The sequence below is a fragment of the Fringilla coelebs genome (assembly GCF_963513975.1).
Source record: "Fringilla coelebs genome assembly, chromosome: 2".
In the NCBI taxonomy this organism is placed as follows: domain Eukaryota; kingdom Metazoa; phylum Chordata; class Aves; order Passeriformes; family Fringillidae; genus Fringilla; species Fringilla coelebs.
The window spans coordinates 95,013,418-95,031,044 of record NC_140029.1 but is presented as its reverse complement, the minus strand read 5'-3'; the positions used below and the strand labels follow the sequence as shown (position 1 = coordinate 95,031,044).

The 17,627-nt window shown below is 40.7% G+C and overlaps 1 protein-coding gene across 1 annotated transcript in view; it reads left to right on the top strand.

Annotated features, from left to right (window-relative positions):
- The window catches only part of GRAMD1C (GRAM domain containing 1C), a 51,353-nt gene that overhangs the window by 29,306 nt on the left and 4,420 nt on the right, over window positions 1-17,627 (top strand). The window contains 8 exon segments of the mRNA XM_084227193.1: window positions 462-580; window positions 1,801-1,921; window positions 5,682-5,841; window positions 12,258-12,404; window positions 13,182-13,300; window positions 14,413-14,555; window positions 16,114-16,217; window positions 16,902-17,081. Coding sequence (XP_084083319.1) covers window positions 462-580; window positions 1,801-1,921; window positions 5,682-5,841; window positions 12,258-12,404; window positions 13,182-13,300; window positions 14,413-14,555; window positions 16,114-16,217; window positions 16,902-17,081 — 1,093 coding nt within the window.

Genomic DNA, 17,627 nt, shown 5'->3' with positions numbered 1-17,627 from the left:
GTGTAGTGACTGAAATGCTAGCCTCCCACAATTTGTAAAGTACTCTGAGCATCCTCAGGAAACAGGTGGGTATCTCTTAAGCAGTTTGTTTAGAATCAAAGAGGTAATTACTTACCTTGTGCCATATCAAGTGAAGTTCAAGAGGGAGGTACCTTGAAGGTATCTGTGAAAATATTGGTGACATGTGAAGAAGCAAGTAGTGGCTACAAGTGTGTTTTCTTAAAATGATGATTTTTCTTATGCCTGGTATTGTTGGTTGAACAGCGATGGGAGTGTGGAGTAGACAGGAGTACAGTTGCCCAAAATGCTGAAACCCAATCTCGGAACGTGATACCTGAATGCTTTCGGTCCTTGTCAGAATTGAGGTTAAAGGCTGTGGCGTAATACAAACTTGTTGCTGTTTTTCCTCCAGTGCCTTACTGTTCCATACTGTGGTTCTTGACTAGCCTGCTTTGTTTCAGAGGCTGACCAAGCAGGAATTCTGGCAACTGGTGCACCAGAGCTATGGCTCTGAGCTGGGCCTGAACAGCGAGGAGATGGAGAGCTTCCACTCGTCGTCAGAGGACAACGGGCAGTCTCGGTAAGGTGGAGCTGTACAGCCTATTGAAACATCTGGGGAGAAGCAGTGTCCTCTTCCTTAGAAACTCATTTCCTAAAGAGCTACTGTAGCCTTGGTTGAACCTGTGGTAAAAGGATGCAAAGGTCTGAACTGCATAGACTGAGCGTGCATAAAAACTTCACTGTGTGAATTTGCTAAAATAGTAGCAGTGCAGCTGAGGCCCCTTAGAAGAGGAGAGAGGATAACCATGTTCTCCCTAGATCTGCTAGGGGACCAGCATAAGGTAGCTTAAATAGCCGCCTTTTTGTATGATGGTGCCTAGTCAGCACCTTTATGCCCTTCAACAGTTTGGAAGGTTTGCATAGAATGGAGCTATTAATTATGGTTCAGACACTTTCTTTCTTCCCCTCCTCTGTGGAGACTGAGATACTTGTTTTGCCTTGTTCTCCTGATATCTGATGTCTTAGTTTGTTTTTGTATTGTCCTCAGCTTGAATTAAGAAGCAGGAATAATAATATAGCAAGCTGGGATAATTGTAATAATAATGATGTGGGTTTTTTGAAAGAGTTTCCTTCATTTTTTTTGAACAAATGTGAACTGATTTATGACCTGCCAGTGTCAATCTAATAACAGCACTTTACATATCTCTGTGTAAATAAGCATGACTCTACAAAACTGAACAATGTAGTTTGTCTCTTCAATCCTGTGTTATCTGAGTATGTTTGTGAGAAAAGTGTCTTGAGTTCATTACAGGCTTCAAAAGATGTTCTATTAAATATTTTTGGGTGGTTTTTTTTTGTTTGGTTGGTTTGGTTTCTGTTTTAGGTTTGCTTGTTTTTGTTTTGTTTTGGGTTTTTTTTTGGTTATGTTTTGGGTTTTTTCTGTTAGAAAGTTACAGCTTTGCAACTTTGGAATAAGCGATGCAGGAAAAAAATTAATTTCTGACACTTTCCTAATACTTTTTCTTTCCCAATTAGTAATAAGCTGTATGTTTCCTCATTTCTCCCAGCACTCACTTTCTTGGTTTTATTAACCTTATGATCAGAAGCTGAATGTTCTGAGAGGTGGCTGAAATGAGGAAGATGGCTTGATATTAATGAGCTGTATGTGGGAAGAATGATTTCGTAGTTTTTAATGTTATCTGAACAGCCGTGTTTTCAATGCAACAATCCCACGAGACGCTTTCTCGGATTTCTCAGTGCTTAGATCTCCAAAGATATCTTCCTTTTTGCTTTGGACAGATCCAGCATTTGTGATGATTCTGGAGAAAGGGATGAAAAACTACCCAAAATGATTGGTTTAGTTCGTGAGCCCACACTTCAAACAGAAGGAGAGTCACTCAACAGACACATGTTGCCAGGAGTAAGTGCTGACACAGCTTTCTTGCTCTTTGTAGTGGATAAGCATATGTGCTTAACGTGTATGTCTGTAAGCATAAGATGAATGGAGATTGCAACTTCCAAAAAAGTCTTTGACAAGTCAAGAATGTTTCTTAAATTTGAAAATGAGCAAAATTCTGTGTAAGAGAATATTATTGGGATGAGCTTCAGCAGTGCTCTGTCACTAAGTTGCTGCACAGCCTGGCTACAATGCCGAGGCTTATGCCCTGGTCTGGTTTTTGTTTTTCCTTTAAAAACAAAATTTCTTGGTTTTTCTTATCCAGCTCCCAACAGGACCATATTTGTGTTTTATCCAAGTGCTTCTCGAAAGTAATGCCTTTTTCACTTCCAATGTTTTCTTGCTTGTGCTTATTTGTCATTTAAAAAAATATCTCCTCTTATATTGTATCTCCTATACATATGGCTTATTAAAGGGTAGTTACACTTTGTCTTCCTTGCCTTCAATGGTGAATTAGTCTGCTGTTGTGGGTATGTGAAACCTTTTTTAATGCTTCAGAAGGAAGGGGAAAGCCCCCACACTTGGTATAATAAGGATGAATTTCACCTTGATGCCTTGGATTAGTACAACTAACAAGCATGAATGCCTCACTCATGTTGTATGAATTTGTGAATGTGTTTGGCTAGTGTGAACAGCAAGTGCATTAGCAGTGATATGAGATGGCTGCAGTGTCTAGCACAGTTACTAGGGCTCCTGTGTGCAGTTGTAGTCCTAAAAAGTTGGAGATATTTTCTCTTGGTTATTAGGTATCCCAAAGGTCTTGGAAAAGAAAATAAACCGCTAATGGATTTTTTATAAGCTTCACTAGGGCTGGGTACTTAATTGCCAGTTTTACTTAGGAGAATATGATGAAGGAAGAAAGGAGATTATTTTAATAGTTTTTACCACCCTACCCTTTAAATCTTCTGGCTTTTGTCACTTGCTAAAACTGATCTGGAGGTTAAGTAGGATTTTAATAGTTTTGCCAAAATCCAAGTTAATGGCTAGACACTCTTATTTAGCAAAGAATATTGGTATTTCTCAGATGTTAAAAGCATAGTTGCTTGAGTGATGGGTATTCCTCGTGGAAACCCTAGCAGTATAAAACAAGATTTTTGGAGATTTGCAAGGGAGGCCTGAGAGGACTGAGGATGCTGCTGGAATTTGGACTGTTTGGGATAACTAAAAATCTACACAGGTAGCCTTGGTTTGCACTTGTCTTATTTGCGCAAGAACAAGCCATTTAAAGATAATTGCTGTGCCTGGAAAAGAAGCCACACCCCGAGATGTCTCTTGCAGGTGCTAAATCAAATTTGGCATCTTGGTAAGGAGGAATGCCTGGGGATTTGGTCTGCAAAAATGCCAGTCTTCTGCCTTGAATAAATTGCCTCTGAAAAGTATTTTAATTATAGTGTAAAAGTGTGGTCTTGATAAATATGTAACTAAACTGTTTACTGTTTCAGGGTAGCTAAAATGCACAATGATTTTGTTTAGCTGTATGTGTCACTTTGCATTACTCAAGAATATCCATGCTCTCTCCACAGCCCCAGGATTGCAGCATATTTTGTAGAACCACAAGGGCAGTAGGAGGAGGCAGTAGTGCTTAGAATGTATTTATCAGAAGTCATCAGAGTGATGACACAAAGCACACTTAACCACCTTCCAAAGACTGGAGGGAAACAGGCTTCAACTCCCTTTACTGCTCTGATAGACAAAGTCGGACCCAAAGCTCTCATAAGAGGAAGATCTGAATAGTGGAGAGGTTGGGTCTAGTATTTGGCCCATCTTGAAAAAAATATTGTTAATGGCTGTCTGTAGTTGACACAAGTTTATGTGGCTTATCTGCCCTCTTAGTACGTGTGAATGTGGGAGCCACCTTGTTGCCTGTTTTTGCAACCATCATCTTCCCTCCTCCCCTTGTAGGGAGGCCTTCCAGTCCCAGATCTTGCTGCTCACAGGCTGAAAATCAAAAAGCCCTTGGCACAGAGCTTAGCACTACTGGACTAGCTCAGGAGATAAATATACAATTGGGAATAAATTATACCTCTTTAATTACAGCTGAGAGATCTTAAAATCTTTACTCTTTAGTGTGAAAAAAATGCAAACCAACCCAAAACCCCATGAAATCTGTTAAACTCGATCAATTATTACAGAAGCCCCAGCTTGAATCTCTTCTTCCATGAGAACGTGAAAAGCTTTTTTTTCTAGGAGGTGTTGCTTTTGTCTTATGACTTGAGCCTGGCTTCCCTGCTCTGCTCATGGCATAGTGGGCTGCTCTTATGCTGCTAGTGGGAACCTTGCTTCACTAGATCATGATTGTTGTCAAAATGCTATGAGAGTTCCTTGGGTTTGTGCTGGATCAGTGTGTCAATTTTTAGGCTTGTTCTGTCGCAACTAGCTCCTTTTGTACTTCGATCTGTATTGGTATTTTGACATTTAATGTTGGTTCTGTCCTAGATCCTGTTGTGTGACTGAGTACATGACAGCTTCTCTCAATAGGAGCATTTGTTAACTGATGTGTTTTTCTGATTCAGTCTTCCTTTATAATTTTTTGACCCTGAAGAAGTACTTTTGTCTGCTTATACTGCAGTCAGATTTATGTCTGTCTCTGTTTTCCAGCCACCCACCACCTAACAGCCCTTGGTTGCACAAGAAAAGTAGCAGGTTTTTATTTTTTAAAAAATCCAAGAAGTACAGGAAGTACACGATGACTGTTCAAGCCATGGATGCTTTTGCTGTCTTCAGTCAATGCTGAATACTCCTTTTGGGATGATGGTTTTGCAGATGAGTCAGAACAACTCGGTTGAGGAGGCCTGATCATATTTACTGTGGTCCACACATTGCTCTTCCGGGGCTGTGCTGGCGCTTGATCCTGGATGTTCCTCTGGTGGCAGTGGGGCCTCGAGGAGAGGTTTAGAATGAAAACTGATTCAAAGTTGGTTGCCAAAATCTTTGGGTGGCATTTTTAGGTACACAAACTTTGTCCACACAGTTTCCCCGGAGACTTACTTCTTTAAGTGTGCAATGGCATACATGCTTAGCTGACAGTTCTTGTTTAAGGTTAAGAGCTGCATCACTGATTCAGTGACTGATGTTTAGAGGGATTTCCTGCTTGCTTACATATTGGAGATGGCAAGTGATTCTCCATTGCTTTGTTTGTGAGAAGTAATAAGTAGGATGGCTCTAGACAGTATTTTAAAGCTTCTTTTTTCAAAGTAGGATGGTGTCCTACAAAATAAGAACTTTTCAACTGTGTAACTGGGGTAATCTAAGCTTGCTGGAAGAGGGGCACCCTGCCTGTTTCATTGTGCTTCCCCTTTGTTGGACCCTTGCTAAACAGTTAGGAAAAACTAATCTGATGAATGTAAAGTAAATCTGTGTAAGGTTAATGAATTTATAAGTGCTAATATCAAAGCAGGGAAGTGGCCCAAACTGAACAGATGGGGGCAAGAGGACTGTCCCACTTAAGAGAGCTCTTGGTAGCAACAGTACATACAAGTAAGTCTGTTTCTTGTTACCAGAGTTTAGTAAAATATTTAAATAAAGGGAAGAGATGTTGGCTGGGGTAGAGGAACAAGGGGGAAATTAGTGCTTGACTGTGTGGTAATTGAGCAGATAGAACTTGTGGCTGGCTTACTTACTTTGTATGGCTGTCTTCTTTTATAGTAACTTTCTTTCTTTTTTATTTTTCTTTTTCTTAATGGTCTGTGATTGCTGATATTTTTTCTGCTGTTGGTTGTTTCAGGTGGAGGAGTCCTCAAGTGAGAAGCAAATAAAGAGTCCTCTTCCATCTTCAGAAAGAAAACCTGCTAAGCTAGTTAGGAGCAGGTCTTTAGAAAAGTCCTTAGACCTCAATGAGAATGAAAATCTTCCAGAGAAGAGCAGTGCTTCAGATAGTGAAGAAGGTAAATATTTTAACAGTTGGGATCTGTAAGACAACATGACTTTGGTGCTCCAGCTCATTTGTGGAAAAAGCTAGAGAGCTTTCTGATCTTATGAAACTTGTTTGCTTATTTGTTTCACAGAATTGCAGCAAAAGCATTTTTTTATCTTCAGTTCTGTGGGGGAAAAACGTTGTTGGGTGTTTAGAATGAAAACAAAGAAATTGTGGTTTTCTTTCTCTCTTTTGGTGGGTACAGAGTTCCCAACAGCTTAAACGAAAAGTTTCTTGACAGTGGGGTGGTGCTCATTTCAAAGATGTTTCTTTCCTTTGTTTGTATTTCTTGGAAACTGAGGGGAAACGTTTCAGGCTGTACTTAAGTTTCTGAAAGATTCCCCCAACCCCCTTCTTTGCACTTATACTTTCTTAAAGCTTATGGGCTTCATTGTTATTGGTGGAGTAAGCTGAGGAACTCACTGAAAGCCCAGGGTTTCAGGAGAGTATTGTGCATATGCTGAATCTGATCTGAAGATGAAAAACCTTAATGGATATCTTGCAGCGGCTTTCACTCTCTGTGCTAACAGTGGATCCTAATATACCAGCCTCATATCTCATTACCCAGTACAGGATAGAAGAAGCACAGGTACCTGGATGACAGACTTGTGCTCAGATTTGTGGGCGCTCGTCCTGTGGCCCCACAGTAGCCCCTGACAAGTTCTCACTTTCTATGATGAGATTTTCACTTACTCTGGGGAAGTTTTCTGTGCCAAAGGGCTGTAGTTGTTCACACAGCTCATTGAACTTTGGTGGATATTCTGTAGTATCTGAATTTTTGATTTGGTAAATGCTTTTAAAGTGAAGTGTGCACAACCTGTATTGGTTCCAAGGTTATGTGGTGGTGAGGAAAAAAAAGACAGAAAACCCCAACAGTAGTACTGTGCTCAGTAGCAACTGTCTATTTCTTTCAGGTGCAAAAAGAACTTACTTCATCACTTGTTGGCAGGAATAGAACAGTTTAATTAATTGAAGGCAGTTCTTAATCTCACTGAAAAATTTTGTGTCTTATCATTTCAGAGTTGACAACTGAAGTTGTTTGCAGGTGTCGTTACAGGGGGATTATTGAGGTGTGCAGGAAAGCTTTCAGAGTTATGGATTGAGTTGGCTGCCTTCAAGTTGTGATTTTTGCCTGGGGATATGGTTATAGTCAATTAACTTTCCTGTTGCTCCCCCATACTGCTTCTGTGTTGGCTTGAGTTCAGATTCAACTCGATGCATGTCAGGCATTATCATTTTTGTGAATATACCTATTTAAAGAGGCTGTTGTTTATGCAATACTCCTACACACTTAACAAGCTTCACAAATTAATTTGCTCTTTCACAGGTGTATCTCTTAGAGCAGCAGAAAGTTCTGGCTTTTGGATGTTTTAGATATTTTGCAGCTTTCCTATTTTCCTATTACTACATCTCTCTTCTGTCTCTGGATTTTATTTTTTATGGTGAAGGTCTCCAGTTAAGCTGGTTAAAAAGTAGTCCTGTTGTCTTTCCTGCTGCTAGTTGCCTAAACAATAGCAGTAAATATTCCCTGTCGTGCCTGCATTAGTGATGTTGAATAAATAGAGCATATTAAACTGGAGATATCTCTTTAATAAAAAGACAGCTGTCTTCATGCCATTTTTCTTATTTTTCTTCCCTTCTCCAAGACTAGTCTTTTTTTTTATTCGGAGCAGGATTTTCTAGACTCACAACATTAATCTTTTCTCTCAGAATCTTCATGCTTAGAATTTTTTTCTTCTGTTTCTCTGTCTGTTTTCTGTTGCAGTTGCCCCACACTCTTACAAGGTGAATTCCTTCACGCAAATGAAACTAGCTTTCCTACATGGCAAAGGTTTACCCATGCGATTAATTTCTCTTGTGTCCTCTGGCTCATACTCAGGCTGCCCATGGAGGTGTCCTGGCAAATAAGGTGAGGGGCAAGCTCCAGACTGTTGTTCTTCACAACATTAATTCCCTTGTCCTAAGCAGTTCTCACCTTGGGTATGGGGGGTCTGCATCCCACTGTGCACCACTGGCCTATTGACCTGCATCTTGGTGGTTTTGTTCAGTTTCATAAATCAGAGTAAAAATCCTGAGCCATGACAAACTTTTGGCTAAGCTAAGCATTAATATCTGTGGCCTGAATTCTGAATTTCAGAAAACAGATTTTAGTTCAAGCATAGAATACATGTTTCCAACACAGGGCCAAGAGATCTTTATAATTTCCTCGAGACTCTTTAGTATATAGTGTAGTTTGTTTGTTTGTTTTCCGTGACCATGTTCAGCAACATGAAGTACTTCAAAGAAAGAAGGGGGAAGCAGGATATAGGGAGAACAGTATTTTCTGCTAGAAGGCTCTGCTGTATACAGGGAGATCACGCATTTCTGCTCTCCTTGTGTAACATGACGGACTTATTCTGTTGTTTCTGTGTGTACTAATAACCACCTTAAATGTGTGATCTGCACGAGAGCATAACTGCCTGCACCGTGGTGCAGCAAGATGGGCACAGCAGAGGCTTGACTGCTTGCAGGTAGTGGTATATAGGGCATACAGTGTTTAAAATACAGGACAGCTGAAATTAGGTTCAGCCCTGTGTTAGTTGTCCCCCTCTTCCCCCCAGTGCAAAATTTTGGATATGCATTGTATGTAAGGAAGAGTAGCCCTGTTATCTTATTAGCATTTTAATCAAAATACTGAAAGGATATATTTTGTTGGAAAAAAATTGACTTTGGTGTTTGGAAGATATATGTTTAAGTCACCTGAAGGCAAAAAGTGGTGGGGATTTTTTATCTTGTGAACTTGAAAAAGCTAACATTGTGACAATACTTAGTAACTCACTGAGATAATTCTGTACTTAAAGTATAGGAGAGTTTTCTGGAAATGGTTAATACTGCTGGTACAGTCTTTAAATAGATGATGTCTGGAACATGTTCACTTCTAGGAATTGGTTTTATTCACTTGATTTCAGGAGTATTTGGTTAAAAGCTTCTACCTACATATCTTTCATGCAGCCTGTAATTTTTCTCCATCCCCAGCGGTATAGAAATGTTCAACAGTGCCAAGATTTGCATACATACTTTTTAAAAATCCTGATCCTCCCCCAACTCTGTGGAGAGGAAAAATCAGCCTTCTTACTAATTTGTTTGATAGCCTCTGCTCTTATCAGTTCAATGTTCTTAATTTGCTTGTGGTATGTGTTTAGCTTTTTTCTGTTGGTTGTTGAGGGGAATTTTAATAACAGTGGTTTTCTTACTGCCCCTTCCCCCCCATTTTCTGTCTTTTTTTGCTCTGCAGATGTCTTTAAACCTCTACCATCTCTGCTGCATAGTGGTATTATATTCAAACATTATTTCACAGCTTGCCTTGCAGTGATGAAAATGACCTTAGGAAGTGCAAAGCAGTAGTGGGGGAGGGAATAGAACTGCTGTCATTAGGCTGAACCAGAACACTCTGGGTAATGTTTACTTCTGTGTTTTTGGGTCCCTAGGGATCCTTTCCTAAAGTGAGAATAATCTCATGTTCTTTTAGGAGACAGCTCCAATTCAGCTAGAAATGTATTCAGGTTAAGAAAGTTAGTATTGATAATTGTATGCTGCTGAGTGGTTAGAGCAGTACTGAAAGTGAAGGAGTTAAACTGATGTCTCTGGATTTGCACAAAACATTTTGTTAATAAAGAGCATTCCAAGCCAATCTTAGGTAAAATGCTTCATGTTGCCTTCCTGTTGTGAAAAACAAAGCCAAGTTTACCTGTGTGAAATGAAACAGTAGACAAACGTGTATCTTCACTTGCAGCAGAGATAAGTGGTTCAGGCTGGCTGTTCTGTTGAAATTACAAGTGTATAAAGTGTAAGCTTATTCATTGCTATGCTACTGTTTGTGCTCACTGCTTCATCTAGGATTTCTACAGATAAATTTTGAGAAGCCCAGGTGGAAGGGACTTAAAGCTTGTCAAGCTCTTGGTGTATCCTTCTACTTGGTTCCACAGATGTGGAATTTGCAGCATTTATGCATACATGCACCTTCCATACCCATTGTCCAAAAAATTTGCAGTTTTTCTGGAGAACAGCTGTTTAAATCCTAGCATCTAAAGTAGCTGATGGGCCTGATATGTAAACCCAGGTTTAGCTTGGATTTTCTGAAAATTATTGCTGTATGTGCTAACAACATTTAAAAAAACCCCTTTGTTTCTTCCAAGAGCTGAGAAGGACTGTAAGTAGAAAATATATTTCTCAATAGAGAAATATGGCACTTCATTGACTATTCCTTCTTAGAGACATGTCCATATAGAGCTAGTGTAGGTAAATTAACTTAGGGGAAGTTTTGTATAGACCTGTGGGTGCCTTTTGTTCTGACTCACTAGAAAGAGGACAGACTCAGAGTAATGCAGCTTGGTAGCAAGATCTGCACCTTAAGGTAATAAAGCATGGGCTTGGTGCCTATCACAAGTTGCCCTGGCTTACCAAATTACCTTGCATCAGCAGAAAAATAGTAGCTGTTATCGGGCATTTCAGGTGAGCGTGAAGTTGAGTTGTTTAGCTCAGGCTCACTGGGTGTTATCTTGTGTTTGCTAAGACATATACAAATAGCTGACAAAGCTGATCTGATACTTATCTGGTGGCTTGATCATGTGTCTGGGCGTCTTTATTTTTTTTTTAAGTGGTAGCAGATTCCTTGGGCATGTCAACGTCCAGCTGAGTAACACTCAACCGCAGTAACTAGGTTTGAATTGCCTGGTAGTTGATGCTGTGCTAACTGATGCACAGTAGGTGGGGGGGATGTCAGCATCAGTATCTGAAACTTCCTGTCTATTAGCAAAAGAGAGGATGTGGGGAGTGCACTCTGAGAGATCTGTGAAGTTGAGGTCTTGTTAAATTAGGTCAAACTTACAGTTCGCTTGGCCTGCCTTTTGTTAGAGTTAGATTCAGTTAGGAGAGAAAATACAGTGAGCATAAGCTGAAAACTCAGGCTGAATTTCTGGCTTCCCGCAAAATGTTTCAGCACAGCAGAATTTACATTCTACGTGTAATGACTGCGTATTGACTGGTTAAATAGGCCTCTTGAAATGTGTGTTTGCTTTCTGTCCCATCTCATAATTGTGTGGAATTAAAATTGCATAAGCAGAACACGGCGTGGAGAGGAAGTCAACCTCTTGTGCAAGCACAAAAATACAGCACTCAAGCTTCACTTTTGGGGTCCTACCTTGAAGCCTGATGAGATCAAGGAGAGCTTTTTTGGAGGCAGATGTTCTAGCAGGCTAGGAGTAGCACTAGAGAGGGAGTCTGCACAGTCAGAGTTGGGTTTCCTTGGGGACTGCTGTGATTGTTCAGTTGGTCCATTTACCTTATCAATACTGACTGCTACCAAGCCAGTAATGTTTTAAGTGCTGTAACCTTAGCCTGCAGGCAGCTTGTGAACTACAGCGTGATATTCAGGCTCCCTTTGCATTTGTGGCTGGCACTGACCTTTCCTAGCCCTGAGCATTCATTTGTATCAGTTGAAAGGCTGGCCATCCTGACTTGTGTCTCTCTGCTGCAAGATTTGCTTTTGGGCTGCTTGTTTCATTTTAGTGATGTGTGGTGCTGGGGGGGGGCTTGTTTGTCTTGCTGGTAATTATAGTTTAGGATTGACTTGTTTCTAAAGCATAAGCAGATTGAGTTGGGATTGGCACAGGAAACTGCTTGCCCTCTAGGATTATAGTTCTATCCCTTATCTCTTGCAAGTGTGGCTGAGAAAACCACAAAGCTGAGTCATGCCAGTAACCACCAAGAAGCAGAAATAGCAAAGATCAGTGCTGCAGCCACAGAATGCCACTGGGATGCTCAGTGGCTTTGAAATAGATGATGGCATTTGAGCCTCTCCATGCATTTTTGGGAACTGCAAAATGGAGCAGGGTATCCCTTGTGTTCCTGTTCAATAGGTATTGAGGGAAGAACTGTTTGGGAGTCTGCCTTAGACTGTGGGCATTATCAGTATTGCAAGTGCTAAAGGCAGAATTCTGAAACCAGCCGTAAGATGAAAACTGTTATGGTTTTACTGTCCTTCTTTCTTGTCTTTTGTACAATTGACAGACATATTAATGAAAATTATGCTAACTTTCTTTCCCCAATGTTTCTTGCAGGATTAGTAGAATACTGAAGGCAAAATTAAAGGGATGGTACCTTTTGCTGTTAATTTATCAATTTGTACAGGGAAGTGGTAGTAGTGGTGTGTATTTGAAAATCAGCTTTGGACTTTGTTCCTGAAGGCAACATACCTATCAAATCATTTGCTGCCATCCTTACTGGGTTTCTGAGAGCGAGAAGCAAATGCTGATGCAAGCTTGGGAAAGATTTTAGCTGTAATAAAGCCTAGAATGCTATCAAGGTTATGCATAATACTGTCCTTAACCTGATCTCTGTCTTTCTTAGCAGTGAAGGAGACTGTCTCTGACAATGATCTCTATGGGAGAATTTTTATAAACAGAGTTTTCCACATCACTGCAGACAAGATGTTTGAAATCCTTTTCACCAATTCTCACTTCATGCAGAGGTTTCTTAATTCCAGGAGTATAGTAGGTAATAAACTCTTCTCCCTTCTGTCTATTACAAGCTACCCTGAAAATTTTTACCTCTGAGAATTGCTAAATAGGGCTAAGTTGAATTTTTTTTGAAGTTTTTCCTTGCTTTAAAAGCATTTTTAAGCTTTCAAGTTTCACTATGAGAGAGGATATCTAAAGCTAGACTATTGTTTCCCTAGGTATGCACATTTTGGAGTAAAAACCTCATTTCAGTGCACCACAAAACTGCACCTTAATGCTTGAATTTTGAGTAGGTTATTAAGTTGATGCTTTCTGTGGGGTATTTCTGATTACATTGTGTCCCAGAAATAGTGAAATTTGTATGGCTGATACACAGGCAAAAATCATTGCATCCTCCTAAACGATACTCACAGGCTTTAATTTTCTGGGTGAGTAAATTTTATTCACTGAGACCGTAAGAACAGAAAATCAAGTCAAAAAGGGTAATATTTATTCAGTGTCAGCTGGGAAGGCAATGTGACAAAAGCTTTTGATAATGCTAAGTGAATCTATTCAACTCTAAGCAAATGGGAAATGACATATTTTCATTTAATTGCTTACTCTTTTGTCAACCCTATTTCAGTAGATTCAGGCTCAGCTATCCAGAGCCTCGTGTTTGTTTATAGCAGACTACATGGGTATGGTTTTTCCTGGAAAAGCCTCACAATTAATTGGAACCAGTTTTCTGTCTTTCCCCCTATTCCTATTCTAAAACTGTTAAGACACGATAAGACAGGTAATTTTTATGTGAGATCTTGCATAACTTCTCATCTAGATGCTGTATCAACCCCTTGGAATAGAGACTCCAATGGCAATCAGTTGAGGACTTTGACGTACACTGTAACAATTAACAATCCCCTCTGTGGGAAGTTCACAACTGCAACGGAAAAGCAGGTACAGTGTGCATGTCTGTGTCTGTCTGGTGTCCTTTAAAGCAAGGGACAGGTCAGCTCTGTGGTCTGTCAGAGTTCTGACTGTGGATTAAAGTTCAGTGAACTGAATGTGCATCTGCAGTTTAAACAAAGCATCTCTCAGGTGGCTTGCTGTGTCTCTTACCATTACTGAGCCAATGCTTATTAATGAGAGAGGCTTTCTACCTCTACAGATGGCTGTAAATTCCCATGAAACTCATTGGGAAAAGTATTAACATCTCTTAGGAACTGGGGGGCGAAAAGATGCAATTAAAGGCTTTCAGTGTCCACTTCTGGGCTCCCCAGTATGAAAGGAGAAGAGCCCAACAAAGGGCCACTAAGATGATGAAAGGACTGCAGCATCCCATGTGAGAAATGGCTGAGAGCTGGAAATGTTCAGTCCAGAGAAGAGAAGACTCCGGGACATCTTAAAATTTATAGAAACGTGCGAAGGAGGGTGCAAAAAAATTCTGAGTCAGGCCCTCACCATCAAAGGCCACGGATTTCAGTGGTGCCCAGTGACAGGACCAGAGGTGATAGACACAAACTGAAACACAGATGATTGCTTCTGAGCATCAGGAGATGCTTTTTCACTGTGAGGGTGACTAAGCAGTGGAATAGGTTGTTCATAGAGGTTGTGCTACCTCTTTCCTTGGAAGTATTGGAAAGCCACCTGGACATGGACCTAGGCAACCAGCTCTGGATAGTCCTGCCTGAGTTCTTGGACAAGACAAGCACCAGAGGTGCCTTCCAATCTCAACCCTTTTGTAGTTCTGCTTTGGGAAAGGTCCTAAAGAAAAGCTGTGGTCATGAGGCAGTGGCCAGCCTTGTATCTGGTACTTGAGGTGGCAGTGGGGAAGTCCTGATGTTGCTGATGTTGGCTCAAGCAGGAGGCATCTCCTTTTTACCCACCTTACCTATACTTGATATTCTTAACTGATTTTTATAGTGGTTCTTCAGGATTTCTCTGTCCTTGAGTTCACTTGGAGTTGGTTGATGCAGCCTGAGGAACTCAGGCTGAAATTCTCAGGGGAACTCAGGGGAAATTTGTGTACCATGAGTACACCTTCTTAATTTTATTTTCTTTTTTGATAGATCCTGCATAAACAGAGCCAGAAAGGTCAGTCTTACCAGGTAGATGCTGAGGTCCTGACCCATGACGTCCCCTACCATGATTATTTCTACACTGTGAACAGATACTGCATCAGCCGCACGTCCAGTCACAAGTGCCGGTTACGGTGAGCCTGCGTGGTGCACGGGGGGAGGGCAGAAGCCAAGGCAGGGATGTTCTCAGTTGAGATTTGCCAGCAGCACAGAGAATGTTGGGTTCTCTTCTGAAGAATAAGCTTAGTTTATTTCTTGTCACATGTATGCTGTGCTTGGATCTCATTAATGCAGTGAGAAATTAACTGAGATGTTGACTCTGAGGTACAGAACTCATCTCCAAGAGTGAACTGGGTCCTGACCAGCCTTGTGTTTTTGAGTGCAGCTGTATGAGTGAGAGAAATTGGAAAAAATTGAGATGCTTTATTAGAAGGTTTCCCAGTCATCCTTGCTAAGGGTCTGTAGAGAAGAATGATTTTACAGGAATGTGCAGGGAAGACAGAATGTACGTAACTTTGCAAGGAGGGTACTCAAGCGGACTCTGTCTAGATATGGAATTTCCTCTCCCATTTTTTGAAAACATTGTAAGTGGTGCTGTATTCAGTAAGAGCTTTTTTATCAAACTTAATCAGTGCTCAGGAAAGGTTAGCAAGCCTGGATTCTATTCTGGCTAGTCTCAGGCTACTGAAAACTCGCTCTCTACTGGGAGAATGGAAGGAAGGTCCTTGAAGGACTGCTTTGGAATTTTTTTTTGAGCGAATCACTGTTCTTCTTTGAGACCTAGACTTGTTTTTTCTGAGATATGCAACAGCCCTACGATAAGAGCAAAAACCTAGGTGCACATGGTGCACAGGGCATAGATGTATAGAACAGAAGGCACATGGTGATGTTACAGCTGGCCTTACTAAACTGTGTTTACAATGGCTCAGAAACTCTATTTGAAAGGAGTTATTTTGTTATGCCATACGCAGTGGGCTTACATTGATTTGGAAGATTACTTTGAGTTGAAAAAAGTGTATTCTAGGATGGTCAGTCTTCTTGACTGAAATCAAGGACTTTGTCCTTTATGAATAGCTTTGGGGTTCACTCAGAAGCATGCCTCTGAGGGATTCTAGTCCAATTCATTTTTATTCTGGAAGCAGTATTGATTAGCTTTACCTGAGGAATGCAAGGAATGCATAGTAGGAATGTCATTTTCCCCTCTGTCATGCTCATGGAAAGACAGATTTTAATTTCTGTCTACTCAGGGTAGGATGTGAGCACTTAAGTTGTGATAAAGAATTTCACTTTCTGCTATTGTAGGGGCCATGTAATATATCGTGTACTCATACAAAGGAAAAATCTTGACTTTATTATCTGGAAGCCTGAATCCTATTTTAAATATGTGTTAAAATGAGAATGCTTCAGAGGGTAGAAATCATCTGGTAGTCTGAGCCTGAAGGAAAACATTCCAAAATGTTTCCCATAATTTGGACATTTAGATTTTGACACTTTAACTAGAGATGTTGTCTTTGATACTGTCTGTCTCTTGCATTTTTTCAATGAAAGCGCTGCCCAGCTGGAGAGCGATGGCAGTTCCAGTTGGTATTGCAGATTTTAGACATAAGCTGGAGGCTGCTTCTGATAAGAGATTTCTGCTATCACTGTGCCGCCTAGAAGAGCACTTTTCCATTATTGCGTTCTGTTTTCTAGGGTTTCTGCAGAAGTGAAGTACAAAAAACAGCCTTGGGGCCTTGTCAAGTCTGTAATTGAGAAGAATACCTGGGGAGGAATACAGGAAAACTTCAAACAACTTGGTGAGGCATTTTCTTCTTTGTGCTGGAGTAAGGAGCCTACCTTTGCTATGTACTTTTTTTTTTGTCTGTCAAACCTGGCTCCTCGAAGAATGGCTTGAAAAAAAGGCAACACCTAAACAGTCTTAAAGACAGAACTTCCTGTCACCAGTGTATCTGCCACTTCCAGGGTATGAAAGAAGCCTTGTGGCTAACAAGGGGCTCTTGTATACCTGGCTATAATGGCTTTCAGAAAGAAACATGAGGAGCAGTGGGAAAGCTGTTATTCTCAGCTGCATTTGCTTATCTCTAAGAATTTCCTTGACTGTGCGTATGAGAAGAGAAGCAGTGGCACTTGGCAGGCTCCATGAATGCCTGTTCACAGCCTGGCCAGCCACTGCTGCAGGCTCACAGTCTAACACAATTTCTGGCCTCAGTCTAACAGTGTCTTGCAGTGCTCTTCCAACTGCTGTCTGGCATAGCATTGAACAATCCTGCCTGGGCTGAGTGTGCACCACCTCTGCAGAGTGTTCCAAGTGCCCTCTAGAAAACAGAGCAGGGATGGAGGTCAGGGTGTAGTTTGCCAATTACCTGCTTTAAGTTCATGAAATGTGTGCTTGTTCCTCTCACTGCCACCTTGCATATCTCACAATTTGTCTTCAGCTTTCTTTTTGACAGTTTGGTAAGCTTATTTTTTTTCCACCTCAGAATCAGATCTCCTAATGGAGGAATATGCAATTAATCAATCCATAGAAGACTCTGGGAAATTACTTGCTCTGAGACGAAGGCGACGCACTTTACACCGGGGTTTGGCAGAATCACTTCCCAAACGCTCTTCCCAGCATTCCTCTGGTGACATGGGAGTAGAGTCCCAGGGCAGCTTAATAGGTAGGAAGTTTTTATATCAAGTGTTTTCCAAAAGGTATGTTCAAGAAAGCATAACTCTTAAAATAGTGCAAGAGTAGCACTTGTGTATATATTGCTCTTGTCTGTGAGCAAATGCTTTAACAAGTTCAACCTTCTTCAAGCTTGCATAAAGTATATTTGGAGCATGCATGATCACTTTCATCATGAGTATCTCATGAAACTAAGGCTACTATCGCCTTCAGTTTTAAAACAAACAAAAATCAACCAAAATCTTAAATACTGCTCTGTATCTGCAAAGGTTTGAAAATGAGATTGGATCAGGGGGAAAAAAGCCTGATTCATGAAGTTTCTGAAATTTTTTTTTCTTCAAATAACTGCACACAGAGTTTATGGGTTGATTGAACTTTGCCACTTGCCTCTTGGCCCTGTCATCTCAGTTTTGGTTATTGATTTTTAATGTTAAGAAGTCTGTTTCCCATATGATTCTGTAATTTCTGGGTCACTGAAACATTTCTTGCAGTTCTACTGCCCTCAGGCACGACAGACTTGGCCACCAGCATATACAAT